Here is a 17,371-nt window from a genome sequence, read left to right on the forward strand (position 1 = left end):
TAAAACAGATGTTAGGAACTGTTGTTGTGACATCATGAAATAAATCATTCCGTATGAATTACTTTCATAATAAAATACAAAACAAAAAAAACATTTGAATCTGTTTCAGTGAATAAAACGTTTGACAGGAAGTTACTTTTAATATCCAACCTTTCACTTCATATAAGAACCAAACATGCAGTGGTGTAAAGTAACTAATTACATTTACTCAAGTACAATTTTGAGGTACTTATACTTTATCTTTACTGGAGTATTTCCAATGTCCAGTACTTTTACTTCTACTCCACTACATCTCATAGGCAAATATTGTACTGAAAAACTTTAGTTAATAGTTACTTTGCAGACATAAATTATAACATTATAAAAAAATACATTAACCACTTTAGCCCTATTTTATACCTACTGTGTAGGCTATTTGAAAATAGCCGATCTACAAGCTCACAACGTGTCGCATCGCGACGCGTTGTGAGCTTGTAGATCTGCTATTTTCAAACATTTTAGTACTTTTACTTTTGGTACTTTAAATACATTTTTATAGCAATACTTTTGTACTTTTACTCAAGTAAATTTTGAATTCCGGACTTTTACTCGTAACAGAGTACTTCTAAATTGCAGTATTGATACTTTTACTTCGCTAAGTAAAATATTTGAGTATTTTTTCTACCACTACAAACAAGATTAATATGATGATTATGTGTTATTGTCACTGTGAAGAAGTTTGTTGTTGAATTTAATGTCATTTTTGTTTTATTTCCAGTGTTCCATGAGGACATTAAATTCGTTGGCTGTTCAGACACAGTTAAAGTCTCATATAAAGAGTGGATGATGGCACTGGATGGTGAAGTGATGGTGTACGCAGACTTCAACAAAGGGAAGAAGGTGGAGCCTCAGCCTCCGTTTGTAGATCATATCACCTTCCCAGCAGCTTATGAACTAGTTCTGAATGAACAGGCGTGGTGCAAAGTCAACCTGGACACCATTCTCACTGCCTTGAAGAAACCACCAGTGAAAGGTACATGAATACTATGAACACAATAGTTCTTAACTAAAACGGTTGAATATATTTAACATTAATGAAAATGTTTAAACATGTATATTAAGCATTTATGGTGAAATATTTTCTAAATAATATGTATTTCTAGTTAACATAAATATGTGCTCATCGTGCTTTATTTTTATTTATTACAAATCTATGCATTAGTATCTGCTCTGTACAGCCTGAGATGTAGGTGAGGTGTAGATGGTACAACTATGTAGATGCAGTGGTGTGTTCTACCGTGTTACACTATATACGTATACTGTGCAGATTTTTTTTTTAAAGCGTTTACCATCCAAAAAGCGTCTGAGGAAGCGCAGTGTTGATTTGGTGAATCTATCTCTGGTGGGACACTATTTTAAAGACGTCACGCGCACATGGCTTAACACCTAACTACAGGTCACACAATGGACAATTGATATGCATCTAGGCTCATTCCTATGTTAATTCACCTGGTGTGACACCCGGCAGTCGGCAGCCTTTGTTGAGGTGTGAACTTAAGGGTTGTTTTAATGGATGCATGTGCGTGTGCGTGCTCCTGCTCAAAAGACTGGTGGGACGGCGTGTTACCGCGGCCCATGACCAATGACCACTGAGCGTATCTGATACACTTTACTTTATTTATTTGGATTTTCAATTAAAAGATAATAATGTATAATAATGTCAAAATCCAAGATAATACGATTATACAACAGTTACCATCAAAATGTTCCTGTGATTCATTAATTAAATTACAGAGGTGAGTAACTAAGTACATGTACTCAAGTACTGTACTTAAGTACAATTTTGAGCCATTTGTACTTACTCGAGTATTTCCAATTTCCAATACTTTTACTTCTACTCCACTATATCTCAGAGGCAAATATTGTACTTTTACTCCACTACAATTATTTGAAAACTTTAGTTACTAGTTACTTTGTAGATTTTGATTATCATTACAAAACATACAGTAACCACTTCAGCCCTATAGGCCATTTGAAAAGCCGATATACAAGCTCACAATGCGTCACTAATCACGATTTGATGCATTGAGAGCTTGTAGATCTGCTATTTAAATTTTTTTTGGATACATTTCAAAACTTGAAATGGGACATTTTGTATAATGAGTATTTTTACTTTTGGTACTTTAAGTACATTTTGATAAAAATACTTTTGTACTTTTACTCAAGTACATTTTGAATTCCGGACTTTTAATTGTAACAGAGTATTTCTCTATATTGCAATTTTTGATACTTTTACTTAAGTAAAACGTTTGACAACTTTTTCCACCACTGAAGGATGGTAGAGTGTGTTGTTAAAGCAATACAATGCAGGTCCACAAATAACGATTTTTAGCAGCCTCTGCTGGTCATTACCGTCACTGCAGGCCTTTCGTTTATTCCTGCGTTACCAAGAATTCCATTTGTTTTCACCGGAAGACGGAAGCGTTTCAAAAAGCGTTATTTTAATTGTTTTATACTATCTGTGGATCGTTAGTCTGGGAGGCATTGCGTCGGAGCTTGGACAGCAGGGGCGTGGCCACTGCGTCGTGATTCAAATCAACAGCCAATGAAGAAAAGGGGGCGGGATCCACATGCACTGGGTGTTGCATCTAAATAGGATCGACGGGAAGCAATTTCCCCTTGAGAAATTTCGGCCGCCATTGTTGTGTACTGCTGTTTGCCTCTTGTCAGACTTTTTAGACGAGTTGCACAGCTCTCAGACCGGTAAGAGTCCGCTCAGATTCTGAGCGTAAGTTACATCCCGCCCACAAATACCAGGGCTCTGGCCCAGAAGTTCCTCGCCGAGCTGGCGAAAACTTCTGGGAACTCAGATTAGTGGATCGTTTCTGTTAGCCAGTGGAGCTTTAGTCACCGTGAGCTGTGTTATCTTTTTCTGTTGTTTTTCCATCTTCAAATCCTACAATCTCTTAAAAACAGCGTGAGATTCCTTTTTGTTATTAGCGTGGTAGTTCCTGGGCTGGCCAAACAGGAAACCGGTGCGGTAGTTCCTGGCCAAACAGGAAACCGGTGCATTTCCGTTTCTGTTTTCCGGCCGGATGACGTCATTTTCGCCGGGAATGGCTAACCTAACCACCGTTTCAATAGAAAATAGTTTATAAAAGGCTTTCGGGGGTGAAATTCATGGAGTGGGTGTTGTGAAACATTTGCCACTCACAAAAGATATACAATTTAACTTTAGTTTGTTGAAAAAGTTACCTAGTATTACTTTAATGTTATTTTATGGTTGTTTATTTTATTGATTAATACAAAAAAAGCTCATAGCTTGTAGATCTGCTGGCGGCTGGGGGTGGGCGTGGCTTATCACCTTGGGGGGTTGGTTTGAAGCTGTGGGTTTGGCCTATCACTTTGGGTGGGGGGAGGTTAAAATGGTAATCCTATTTCAAATGGGTGGGACCCCTCAAAATAATCCTAGTTGAACTGGAGACCACCCAAAATAATCATATTTTTATGTGCTTGTAGATCGGTTATTTTCACAATGTTTGCCTGTCTCTTATTCATTTGACAATTTGGCCAATTTGCTATTAAAAAAGGTCTTAAATGTCATTAAATTGTCACTTTATAAATGTGCAGATACCCTGTATCCACTTATACTGTATGTTGGTTTGTTTACTGTTGAGTGAGAAAACAATGTTACCTATTAAGCTAATCATCTGGGGACCCCCAAAAAATGTTGTCTGGGGACCCCCCAGAAGTCAATGCACTCATTCAATTATTTGAATTGAATGATGATTTATTTGATACATTTGGGGGTTATATAAAATACTGCAATTTAATTTAAAAAGCAACAGTTTAGTGTTTTTGTTCAGGTTTGCAATGCAGGCTTTAATTACAGTATAAATAATTACCTTTATTTGTTTAATGTAACTCAGCTGATTGTTATAATGATTGACCTGGTATCCTAGTTTCTTTGAGGCTCTACATTGTTCTCTCTACTCTCTATGTGACTATTGACCTTGTTTGCTGACTAGAGTCAGTGGTGGGAAAAGTACTCAAATGTTTTACTTAAGTAAAAGTCTCAATAATGCAATCTAGAAGTACTCTGTTACAAGTAAAAGTCCGGAATTCAACATTTACTTGAGTAAAAGTACAACAGTATTGGCATCAAAATTTACTTAAAGTACCAAAAGTAAAAGTACTAAAATGTTTGAAAATAGCAGATCTACGCTATTTTCAAATCACCTAGGTATAAAAAAAGGGGTTATCCTGGAAATACATGATGGGGTCTGACAGACAGACAGACAGACAGACAGACAGACAGACAGACAGACAGAGTCCTTGTTTACTCAGCCATGCTAGACATCTGGACACATAGTAAGAGAAACAAAACTTAACTGGTAGCTCAATCTCATTGTATTTAAGATATTCAATATACATTAAAAATATATTAATGCCATATTTCACATCCTGAACCTATTTTAGACTTTATGTAGTGACATATTTGGCCGATAGGGGGCAGTTAGCCTAGTAATAATAATATTAATAATACATTTTATTTATAACGCACTTTACATTCTCACGAATCTCAGAGTGCTACAATTAAAATCAAGGCATAAAAACAGCATAGGCAACAAAACAATTACAATAGACCCAACTAGGCTAAACTAAAAGGCCAAAATTTAGAAATTAAAACTTAGTACGAAAAACAAACAAAGTCCATGAAAATTTGAAAAATGCTTTTTTTAAAAGGTAGGTTTTTAGTCCATTTTTAAAGGCATCAGTGGACTGTGGTGCTCTCAGGTGGTCTGGGAGGGCATTCCACAGACATGGGGCTGTGTGACAGAAGGCCCGGTCGCCCATGGTGCGGAGGTTGGTGTCAGGGACAACAAGAAGGTTGGTGTTGTTGGAGCGGAGGCTTCGGGTGGCGGGCTTTGGGGTGAGGAGTTCTTTGAGGTAGGGGGGGGGGGGGGGGGTTGCCGTAAATGAATTGATGGGTGAGAAGGGAAATCTTGTATTCGGTCCTGAAGGAGATGGGGAGCCAGTGAAGTGAGCGGAGGGTGGGTGTGATATGGTCATATTTTCGCACTCTCATCAGGACCCTAGCAGCGCTGTTTTGGATGTATTGGAGCCTTTGGAGGCTCTTGCTAGGGATCCCGATGAGTAGTGCATTGCAGTAATCCAGCCTGGAGGAGATAAAGGCGTGGACGAGTTTCTCAGCATCTGGCAGGGTGAGTGTGGAGCGGAGTGTGGAGATGTTCCTGAGGTGAAAAAAGGAGGTTTTACACAGGTGTTTAATGTGTTCCTCGAAGGTGAGGTGCGGGTCCATTTTCACACCCAGGTTGGTGACTGTGGATGAGAGGGGGAGATTTTGACCGGAGAATGAGATGCTGGTTATGGGGCATGATTTGATCTGGTGGGGGCTGCCAATTAAGATGGCTTCAGTCTTGGAGCTGTTTAACTGTAGGAAATTGAGTTTCATCCACGCCTTCATCTCCTCCAGGCAGGTGGTCAGTGTGGATGAAGGAGATGGTGCCGGCAGGTCTGCAGGGGGGGTGACGGAGATGGCGGTGGCTGGTTTGAGGGGGGGTGGGTCAATTTTGAGGTACAATTGAGTGTCGTCGGCATAGCAGTGGAACGAGAAGCCATGCTGACTGATGACATGGCCGAGGGGGAGCATGTAGAGTGTGAAGAGTGTGGGGCCGAGTACGGATCCCTGGGGGACACCGCAGGTGACATGGTGTGTCCGGGATTGTTTTCCTCCCAGGGATACGCACTCGGTTCTGTCGGAGAGGTAGGAATGAAACCAGTTTAGAGCAGAGTCAGAGAGACCAATGGAGTGAAGAAGGTTGAGGAGGATGTCGTGGTGAACAGTGTCGAATGCTGCAGTCAAATCAAGCAGGATGAGGAGTGATGGGGAACCTGCATCCGCTGCCATCAGTAAGTCGTTTGTGACTCTGACATGGGCCCTGACAGTGAACCTAACTAAGACTAAAATCATGATATTTCAAAAAAGATCCAGCCGCCAAAACCATCAATTTGTCCTAAATACAATCCCACTAGAACAAACAAAAAACTATACCTACCTTGGCCTAAACATCAGCAGCACAGGGAACTACAACCAAGCTGTAAAGGACCTGAGAGACAAGGCAAGAAGGGCATTCTATGCTATCAAAAGAAACATCAAAATAGACATCCCAATTAAAACCTGGCTTAAAATACTGGACTCTGTGATAGAACCAATTTCCCTCTATGGTTGTGAGATCTGGGGACCATTAGCAAACCATGACCTTGAAAAATGGGATAAACACCAAACCGAGACCCTACACACAGAATTCTGCAAATCCATTCTCCGTACCCAGCGAAAAACACCAAATAATGCATGCAGGGCAGAATTAGGACGATACCCACTCATTATCAAAATAAAAAAGAGAGCACTTAAGTTCTACAACCACCTAAAAGAAAGCGACCTAGATGCACTCCATAACAAGGCACTCACACACATCGAAACTCTAGAGAGATGCCCCCTCAGCCAGCTGGCCCTGGAACTCCGGGCACAAACACAAACAGAGCCACGAGATAGAAAACCCATTGGACTAAACCAAATTATAAAACAGCAAAAGGTAAACTACCTGACACACTGGAAAGAAGCAACACAAAAGCAGAGTAAACTAGAATGCTATCTGGCCCTAAACAGAGAATACGCAGTGGCAGAATACCTGAGCACCGTGACTGACCCAAAACAAAGAAAAATCTTAACTAGGTACAGACTCAGTGAGCACAGTCTTGCGATCGAGAAAGGTCGTCACAGGCAGACCTGTATCCCGAGAGAAGACAGACTATGCACCCACTGCACACAAAATGAAGTGGAAACCGAGCTACACTTCCTAACCGTCTGTCCATTGTACCAAGACATCAGAGACACATACTTCCCACAGATTACAACCACACACGGAGATTTTGAAAACATGACCAATGACAAAAAACTCCCATATCTGCTGGGCGAAGTACAACAATGTGCAAACACAGCAGCAAGATTTGTGAGTTGCTGTGATAGGAGAAGGATATCAAACGGAACACAACCACCCTAAAGACTAATCATTGTGTATATTCCGGCACCATACCTGCACCCAGTGATCTTGGTACATAGAAATTGATCTATTGAAGATTCTGACTTTCAAATGTACATATTTTTTGTTTTGATTGTATTGCTGTATTGTTGTATTGTGCATTCTGCTTTGGCAATGTAAACGTATGTTTTCTCATGCCAATAAAGCCCTTTGAATTGAATTGAATTGAATTGACTCTGACTAGGGCTGTTTCCGTGCTATGGGCTGCACAGAAACCAGACTGAAATTTCTCAGCAATGCTGTTTATGTCAAGGTGGTCCTGGAGTTGTGCTGCCACCACTTTTTCCAAAATTTTGGAGAGAAAAGGGAGGTTAGAAATGGGTCTGTAATTGGCCAAGTTGTCGGGATCTAATGAGGGTTTTTTGAGCAGGGGTGTGATGATGGCTGTCTTCAATGCAAAGGGAACAAGGCCAGACTGGAGTGAGAGGTTTATGGTTTTAGTTATCAGGGGACTTATGGCACAGATGTTAAGCTTTACTAGGGCTGTGGGGAAGGGGTCCAGGGCACAGGTGGAGGGTTTCATCCTTTTGATGATGTCCACGACCTCTTGCTGCGTGGTGGTGGAGAAACAGCGGAGAGGCTGAGAAATCCCATGCGGGGGGCAGGGGAAACTGGAGATGTGGAGTGTCTGGAGAGCTGGGACCGGATGGTGTTTACTTTAGTGGTGAAGAAGGAGATGAAGTTATTGCATTGTTCCTCTGTGAATGCTGAGTGAGTGGAAGGTTGCGGTTTGAGAAACTGATTAATGGTGGAAAAAAGCTGCTTGGAGTTGCCGGGGGTATTGTTAATTAAATTGGAATAGAATTGAGCTCGTGCATCTCTAAGGGCTTTAGAGTAGGCCTTCTGGTGGTCAGTTTGTGCACGGTGAGTCCTGTGGCTTTGAGACGCCGCTCTAGGATGCGCGCAGCTGTCTTCATTTTTCGCAGCTCACAGGTGTACCAGGGGGCTGTGCGTGAAAAAGTGACAGTTATGTTTTTTATTGGGGCGTGGAGATCCAAGAGACCGGTCAGGGATTTATTATAAAAATCCACTGCTTCACTTGCTGAAGGGAAGTTTGCAGAGGAGAGATGTTGAAGGTCCAGTGTTATTGAGTCTTGGTTGATATTTCTGATGTTTCTGAAGGACATTTGGCGCTTGGGTTTGGCGTGGGGGGATGGGAATGGCAGCTCCATTTGGATGAGTCTGTGGTCAGACACACCTACTTCATGTACTTGGATATTGGTGATGTGGATAGAATGAGTAATGACTAAGTCCAGGGTGTGCCCCTTGTCATGTGTGGGGACGTTGATGTGTTGGGTGAGGTTTAAGCAGTCCAGTAATTGCAGTAGGTCAGAGGCAGGGGGGCGGGTGGGGTTGTCAACATGAATGTTAATATCACCAAGAGCTATCAGATTTGCCAGAGTAGTACAGAGAGTTGTGAGTAGGTCATGCAGTTCTGGAATAAAGGCAGGGTTAGGTTTAGGTGGCTGGTATATGAGTAATACTGTCATGGGAAATGGGGGTTTACATTTGAAAGCAAGTGCTTCAAACGATGACTGTGTAGGCAGAGGGAAAGGGGACAGATCCAGGTTGAGGCGGTGAAATACTGCAAAGCCGCCGCCACGAAAAGTGCTGCAGGGTTTTACCAGGTATTTATAGCCGGGTGGACATGCTTCATTTAAGGATTTATAGACATCTGGGAGCTGCCAGGTCTCTGTTAGGCACATAATGTCTAGTCCTTTGTCCAAAATGTGGTCGTTAATAAATGAGGATTTTTGTTTAAGTGCTTGGATGTTGAGAAGGTCCATTTTTACAGTAGTTGGGGTGATGTATTTCTGTAGGGGGGGAAGTAGTGTGAGATCCACTCCACGTTTTCCATGCTGTTTGAGATCCACTCGCGTTTTCCATGCTGCTTGGAGTGTGGCAGCCTCGCAGAGCTGCTACAACATCCAAGTGCGCCGATGTTCTGATGACGCAATCGAGGTGCGACGGAGCGGGGAGCAGAACAGATGATTGTAATGGAGTGGCCAGGCTGAGTGTACACAAACTTTCGGCGGGTGCTTCTGTGAGTGTAACGGGGTCGACGTAGGATTCCAAGTTGTTTGGTGAATGAGATGCATTTTGGAATAGTGCAGTTATTGAGTCCCAGTAGGAGTGAGGTAGAGTATTTGAGCATATTACGGAGTATGAGAAGTTGAACCTGGAGTTAGCCGTTAGCCTGGTTAGCTGCGGCCACCGGTCGCCTGTCGACTGAGTGGCTGCAGCTACCGGCAGGTGGGTAGGAGGCACCGAGGGACAGCTGGGAGGCTGTCCGGGAATATACCTCAGCAGTAGCCACCTTAGCAGCAGAATCCAGGAGGTTATGGAGGACTGGAACAGCGTGTTGTTGGCAGCTGTTAGCCACGTTGAACAACCGACGGCTGTCTGGCAGAGGAGAGGCGGTCCCAGGCAACGAGGCCTAACCGCACCGGGGACAGCTGGAGGGCTGCCCGGGTTATTGGAGCTCTGCAGCGCTGGACGGAGACTGAGGTGTCCAGGCAAATGACTGCCAACAGCGGGAGACTGGTCCGATGCTTGCCGGAATTGGAGAACGTCGGCAGCAGGTAGTAAGGACAGTCTCCGTTCGTGTTGGACATACACAATATCCACTCACAGATGTAGTCAGTGGCGTCCGCTGTGCAAAATAAAAGGGCTAAAACTCACTACAAAAGCTAAACTCTAAAACTCTAAAACTCTAAAAAGTTAAAACAAATCACATAGAAGCTAGCTAGGGGTTGGAGAAGCGGCAAACAAACAGCGCCAGCGTCCTCTCACAACCTCTCTCGTCTTGAGAGGGCATCATTTCACGTACACGTAAGCCAAAAAATCAAGCAGTGTTGATATTATACAGATGATAATAAAACTGAACATTAATGACATTTTTAATTGTCTATTTCCAGATGGATATGTGTTCTATAGGGCTTCCCGCTGTGTGTTTAACTCCAGTGAGCTGAAGGACATACAGTTCATACAGTCATATCATTTCGATGGTGATGAGATCCTCAGGTGGGACAGTAGAGTAGATCAGTTTGTTGGATACACTGAGTTTGGTGTGAAGAACGCAGAGCGCCTCAATAAAGATCCTACAAGACTGGCCTATAGGAGAGCACAACGAGAGGCATTCTGCAAACACAACATTGAGATCGACTACTCCTCTGTTCTGAACAAGAGAGGTGAGCTGATCTCAGAGCAGCACTCAACACTCATCACCTCATAAACTATAACATGAAATCACATGATTCTATTCAGAGATGATTAATGGTGTTAATATTGATCTGATAATGATTATAAAACATTACTTAATCTGCTGAGAAACATTTCAGATCCTCTTAAACATTTAAAGGAGTAGTTCACCCCCCCAAAAAAAGGATTTTCTATCAATTAAACCCCATGAAGCCTTGAATGCATGGAGATGTTTTAGTTTTTGTCTCGTTCCTGAGACAATAATTTGAATACCGGTGGAAAGATGCTAATGTATCCGGTAGGAGACTCAAAGGAGACTCTTTGAGTCTCCTACCGGAGAGACCGCCGGTCATCAAATGATTGTCTCAGGAATGAGACAAAAACTAAAAAATCTCCATGAATTCAATGCTTCATGGGGTGTAATTGATAGAAAATAAGTAATTTTTGGGGTGAACTACTCCTTTAAGCCTGATTTATACTGTATCCTAACACGCTGTCACGCAGTGGAAATAGCAGATCTACAAGCTCACAACATGTGGTGTCACCATCGTACACCGAGTATAAATGAAACATATAGATCTATTGTGTTTTCACCGTCATATAATGACCTGCCTAAAACAGAGACACCAGGATTAATGTTTTTAAATTAACTTTAAAAAGAACCATGCAGGCTAAAACACACCTCTATACACTTCATTTCAACACCTGATTTTATATTTTAATGATTGTCTTTACTAGTTTGTTTTTTATGTTTTTAATCACTTTAGTAATATTTTACAGGACAATGTGTATTTATATATTGTTTTGTTTGTTTCTAATCTTGTTCATTCGAACTATTTTCATTAAATGATATTTAATGTTTTATTGTTGTTTATGTAAAGCACTGTGTAACTATGTATTATTCAATATGTTTAAATTATATTATATAAATGCATTCTACTTTGTAGAAAACTGTAGACTATTGTAGAATCTACAGTACTCTATGAAATGTTATTCTCTGGTGCCATCTGGTGGCCAAACACTGACACTTACAATTGCAATGTAGGCATTTTTCAGACGCTCTTAATCCAGAGTGATTTACAGTAAGTAAGGAAAACACAAGGTAATACATCAAATGCATAGAAATAGTAATCTAGGATCATAGGTAAACCAAGAACCTATCATCAGTCTAAACAGTATAATATCAAACAAACATATCTGTACATTGAAATTATCCAAACTATAGGATGCCAGGTCTACAATGAACCTGGCATCTGTCTACAACATGATATCTAAATTACATTTGAACCTTTGCATAAGCCTGCAAGGTCATCAAGGCTAGGTCTAGTGTTACAGTCTTCAGATTATGGTGGTAGATTGGGAGTGAGTCTGCAGCTCTAACTGCAATGGAGAGTTTGTTCAACCGTTTGGGAGCCAGAAGGGAGAAGAGTCTAGGACGTGTGGAGCGTTGTCCAGGGTGTTTTAGAGAAGGGAGAAGAGTCTAGGACGTGTGGAGCGTTTTCCAGGGTGTTTTAGAGAAGATTCAGAGTGAGCGGGAGGGGTTGTAGGGTTGGATCAGGCTTGAAGATATGGGGGTGTCATACCTTTGGTTGCTTTGTAGACCAACATCAGTGTTTTGCACTCGGTGAGGGCAGCAAGTGGGAGCCAATGGAGGGAGAGGAGAACGGGGGAGAGCCGGGAAACGTTAACATTTTGGCTGGTTGAAGACCACAAGCGTGTTGCGGCTTTCTGGATCATTTGGATCGTATTTGGATGATATACAATTATTAGTGATAATGACATGTTCCTATGACTGGTAATAATAATTATTATTATTATTATAATAATAATAATAATCTTATTCATCCAGTGGAGCCCAAAGTGAGACTGAAGTCAGAGACTCCCCCTCGTCGTGGTGAACACACTCACATGCTGAGGTGCAGCAGCTACGACTTCTATCCTAAAGTGATCCTGGTGACCTGGTGGAGAGGTCAAGAACCTTTGACCTCCGGTCTCTCCTCTACCGATGAGCTGTCTGATGGAGACTGGTACTACCAGTACCACTCCTACCTGGAGTACACACCCAGGTACACACCTAACAGACACCTATACATAGAAATACACACCTAATAGACACCTATACATAATATGTATAGGTGTCTATTAGGTGTGTATTTCTATGTATATATTCTTTAAAAATAAAACAAATGGCCCATTAATTGGTAGGCTAATATTAAGTGTCACAAACATACACACACACCCGCGTGCGCAAACGTGCTATACATGAATACACACAGGAGTACACTAGAACGTATCTCGTTACTAAGTTTCTTCTGCCTCTTGCCTTCCTATTTGTTCTGCAATGGGGAGGGAATAGTGGAATACACTATAAACACTAGAGTGGAGGAGAGCCCAGCGGGGCATTCACGCTCCTACACAAAAATAGTCAAACAGAATATTAACAAAGATCAACGGATCAATGTGTCGAATTGCGGCGCGTTTCAGCGTGTAGATCGGCTGCTACTACTAATGTGTGAGTGTGTGTGTGTGTGTGTGTGTGTGTGTGTGTGTGTATTACAGATCAGGAGAGAAGATCACATGCATGGTGGAACATCCCAGCCTGACCGCGCCTATCAAGATGGACTGGGGTCAGTTACTGTAAACTAGTGTAAATATCAGATATAAAAGCTCATAGCGCGGCACTGAGTGCCGCACTATGAGCTTGTATATCTGCTATTTTGGAAAAATCGTGAACATTTGTGCAGATATTTGCACAAATGTTCACTAATATTTGTATATATTTTTAAAGTGAACATTTTTAACTGTCAAATATCTCTCAACATACTGTATGTCTTAATTTTTCTGAAAAAAACTAGACTTTTCAAAAATAGCAGATATACAAGCTCATAGCGCGGCACCGAGTGCCGCGCTTTGAGCTTGATAAAAACAGACAAAAGACCAGATTGATTTTATAAAAGCTGATCAAAGAGTCATCATGGTTTTATCAATGTGAAAACAAGACAGTTTTCTAAGACAGAACAAGCGGATGTTCTTTTTTACAAACAGCCTCACAGTTCTGAGTCTATGACTCTGTCCCAAGATACTTTCTGCACATTCCACAGCCTGGTTTATAATCATCATAGTAAAAGGTTGATTCATGTCTTCTAAAATCTATCATCATATCCTTTGCTTTGGATGTATTTAGCTCTAAGAAGGACATGTCACATCAGGTGACAAACTCCTCAAGGACTGGACCAATAGGGTTGGACTCATTATTACTGAACAAACTCACAAGGACTGTATTGTGTTTGGTTGTTGTCAGATGACTCCATGTCAGAGTCTGTGAAGAACAAGGTGTTTTAATCTACTGTAGTAATATGATATGATATGATATGATATGATATGATATGAGATATGATATGATATGATATGATATGATATGATATGATATGATATGATATATGATATGATATGATATATGATATGATATGATATGATATGATATATGATATGATATATGATATGATATGATATGATATGATATGATATGATATATGATATGATATGATATATGATATGATATGATATATGATATGATATATGATATGATATGATATATGATTTGATGTGATATTTGTATTGTCAGATGACTCCATGCCAGAGTCAGTGAAGAACAAGGTGGCCATGGGAGCAGCAGGTCTGGTTCTGGGTCTGGTCTTGTTCCTGTCTGGACTCATCTACTTCCAGTGGAAGAAACAAGGTGATTAGCATGTTTAATTAACATGTTTAATTAATTAATATACTACCAGTGGAAGAAATGAGGTCAGATCAACAGAGGATCACATGACATGTGGAACCCTCACAGAAATGCAAACAAAAAAACAAACAAACAAACAAACAAACAAACAAACATGTAAAGCCACAACCTAAACTGGTTTCTATTGGTTTAGAACCTTAACCGGTTTAGACCAGTTTAGACTACCTAGTTAGAGGTCAAAGTGTTTTCTATGTTGTCACATTTAGCTTTAATACATCAGTGTTACATTTAGTCCTAAATAAGAGTCAAATGTTCACATTAGTTCTGATGACTGAACCCTAATGTTGTTGTGTTATTGTGTTATTGTGTGTACATTTATGCATGCTATGGAGAAATGCACACAATACAGTACATTTGATTTATGTGTGTGTGTGTTTTAACTTTCTCTCTTCTTTTTCTATCAGGTCGTATTCTAGTGCCGACAACCAATGAGAATCTTTAGACTCCTCCCACACACCCAGGTTCACTTCCTCTTTCTTTTTACTGAACTTTTTTTTTTGTGTATGTATAAAAGAGTATAAAACTAGAAAACATACACAAAACAACATGCTTGTGTAAGAAGTGAAACAACTAGCCTGGTAAACATTCCCGGTCGCGTGAATTCACATTATCATGTGTCTTCTGCTTAATTTCTTATAGTAATGAGTCTAATAATCAAATTTAATAATCAAATGATTTGTTGTATCAGACAACACTGATGACAATGTGATCAGATGGGGGGGGGGGGCTCTTGGTAAACTGTGTAGTTTGGAGATCCCATAGTCTGAGAGGATCAGTTGAACAACATTTCAGTAAACTGTACCCAATGATTCAGTACATTTAAAACACTGATCATTCCATCACTAGCAGGATCAAAGACAGAACCTTGTGGTCCAGGAGAGTGTTCTACCAACTGAGCTGCCCTTCCTACTAAGATACACTATTGACAAAGTATTGGTCAAATGTTGTTTGAATGGACTTTGAATGGAGTTGTTTCTACTTTGATGTTTATTGTAGTTGCAGGGAGGGTGCTGGAGGTTAGGGTTTTAAGTAGTTTTAAGTAGTAAGTAGCCTACTAATAACTTGTTCATGAACTATTAACCATTTATAGAATAGTTTTAAATCATTAACCATTAAAAAAAATTAACAAGTTATGAATGACACATTAATAATCATTTGGGAATGATTAATTTACTATAAGGGAAGGTTATTCTGTTAACATGTTCACACAGTTAATACATTCTGATTCTTATTGTTTTTTTGTCTTTTCACAGAACACCTGGGTGTGTTTTCAGAGAAGCAGAGAGTCATCGCTGCCCCCTGGTGGAGAGAGGAGGAAATACATGTGTGTCCATTCAGCTTTTAAATAGTCATAACAGCAGCACAATGATGACAACATCAACCTTTTTCACTAATGTGTCCTTTAAACAATTAAAAATGCTAATTGGCTAGCTAAGGCTAACGATAATTACTGTCTTTTCCCGGTGTTTCGCCCAGGTCGATGTGGTTTTGAGGTGAGGTTAAGGTTAGGGTTAAAGTTAGGTTTATAGACATAGTTTATGTGAGGTTAAAGGTCAGGGTTTAGGCGCCACCTGGGCGCCACACCAAAGGAAGAGGGAGTCCCAATTAGTGTGGGCAGTTCATCAAATTACTTTGTATAGTTTCTGTCGTCAGAAAACACAAACATAATATTTCAGTTCTACACTATATTGAAACATTAAATAAATGATCACAAACACAATCAGAGTTCTTCATAACATATATAATATTAATATCCATCTGAATGGAAGTCAGTCAACCATATTATTTTATAATTGACCATAAGTCATTTATTATTATGTAATCATTTATAATGTGTGATAATTAATGTGTTACGATCATCATGACATCACTATTTCCCTGTGATGGGTGGACCTGATCCCCTAGGGTGGTCTGAGGTGATGGGTGGACCTGGTCCTCTAGGGTGGTCTGAGGTGATGTGTGGACCTGGTCCTCTAGGTTGGTCTGAGGTGATGGGTGGACCTGATCCCCTAGGGTGGTCTGAGGTGATGGGTGGACCTGGTCCTCTAGGGTGGTCTGAGGTGATGTGTGGACATGGTCCTCTAGGGTGGTCTGAGGTGATTATTTATCTTTCCGTTTTTCAGCTCCACTGTTGTGTTTCTATCCGTTCCTTCCCCCCTGGGATCTGGGCCCCTGATCATGAATGGTTTGAAGTTCAGATGTTAGATTTTGGCTTTAATTTGCTTGGTTTGAATGGAATGTCACAATATCAATAAAGGAATGAGAAAACATAATTGTGCGTCATGTTCTCTTACATTTCACTGCTGGTGGGTTGCCAATTTCAGCCAATCAAGAGAGAGCGTCCATTCACAATATAGAGCTATTTAACACTGTTACTGAACAAACACTCTATAGTAATGATTACTATCACAATATGGAGCTATTTAACACTGTTACTGAACAAATACTCTATAACAATGATTACTATCACAATATAGAGCTATTTAACACTGTTACTGAATAAATACTCTATAACAATGATTACTATCACAGTATAGAGCTATTTAACACGGTTACTGAATAAATACTCTATAACAATGATTACTATCACAATATAGAGCTATTTAACACGGTTACTGAACAAACACTCTATACATGTACGGGTTGTAAATGGAGAAAGTGCCAAAACCAGAAATTCCGCCATGACGCTTGTGACAGACAAGCGTCATGTGAACCATGGCTAGCTTTTTTACATAAAGTCCCTCAGTTTGGCTGTTGCGATGTGACACTCTTGTGAGCTTGTACTTTATATCTGCTATTTTTTGGTATTTTTATTTAAATTGTGAAGTAGTGTTTCTTTTCCGATAATTTGTGAAACGTTTTTGGACATGTTTTGGGACATTTTAGCCTATAGTAACATGTCATAAATAGGGACACCAAGTTGAAAACAGCTACAGTATGACTTTGGAAAATCCATAAAGTTCTTCTTCACCCACTGATGACTTCCTCAAACATTGCTTTAACTATTGATGGTTTGACCTCCTCATCCTCCATCACACAACCACATGCGCACAAACACACACACACACACACACACACACACACACACACATGTGACACTTTGATCACATGACCAGTGTGTTTTTATTGAGCAAGGCACTGAACCCCTAACTGCTTCTGATGAGCAGGTTGGAGGAAAGCCTGGTATTCATTCTTAAACTGAGCCCTGTGATCCGGTTTAGAAAAAAGGGGGGAAAAAACAAAGTTGTTCCGGTGGTTGGTTCCGGTTTGT

The 17,371-nt window shown here is 40.5% G+C and overlaps 3 protein-coding genes across 6 annotated transcripts in view; all 3 read left to right on the top strand.

The window, feature by feature from the left end:
* Nucleotides 1-16,373, top strand: part of LOC308089223 (H-2 class II histocompatibility antigen, E-S beta chain-like) — a 219,489-nt gene extending 203,116 nt beyond the window's left edge. The window contains exon 10 of the transcript XR_013933482.1: nt 16,161-16,373. The gene's annotated coding sequence lies outside the window, so the exon portion shown is untranslated. The remainder of the gene's footprint in view (nt 1-16,160) is intronic.
* The window catches only part of LOC308089228 (H-2 class II histocompatibility antigen, E-S beta chain-like), a 57,862-nt gene extending 41,489 nt beyond the window's left edge, over nt 1-16,373 (top strand). For 2 of the 4 annotated variants that reach the window (XM_080433831.1, XM_080433832.1), the window contains exons 6-9: nt 12,864-12,931; nt 13,930-14,043; nt 14,505-14,561; nt 15,354-16,373. In XM_080433831.1, coding sequence (XP_080289957.1) covers nt 12,864-12,931; nt 13,930-14,043; nt 14,505-14,542 — 220 coding nt within the window. In that variant the 3' untranslated portion in view covers nt 14,543-14,561; nt 15,354-16,373. Of the gene's footprint in view, nt 1-757; nt 1,013-10,021; nt 10,295-12,153; nt 12,371-12,863; nt 12,932-13,929; nt 14,044-14,504; nt 14,562-15,353 lie in introns of all 4 variants that reach the window. The other 2 variants (XM_080433830.1, XM_080433833.1) reach the window with 2 other exon arrangements.
* LOC308089217 (H-2 class II histocompatibility antigen, E-S beta chain-like) overlaps nt 1-17,371 on the top strand; it is a 96,404-nt gene that overhangs the window by 21,842 nt on the left and 57,191 nt on the right. The gene's annotated exons all lie outside the window — the stretch shown is intronic.

This window comes from Gymnoscopelus braueri, assembly GCF_963280865.1.
Source record: "Gymnoscopelus braueri genome assembly, chromosome: 7".
In the NCBI taxonomy this organism is placed as follows: domain Eukaryota; kingdom Metazoa; phylum Chordata; class Actinopteri; order Myctophiformes; family Myctophidae; genus Gymnoscopelus; species Gymnoscopelus braueri.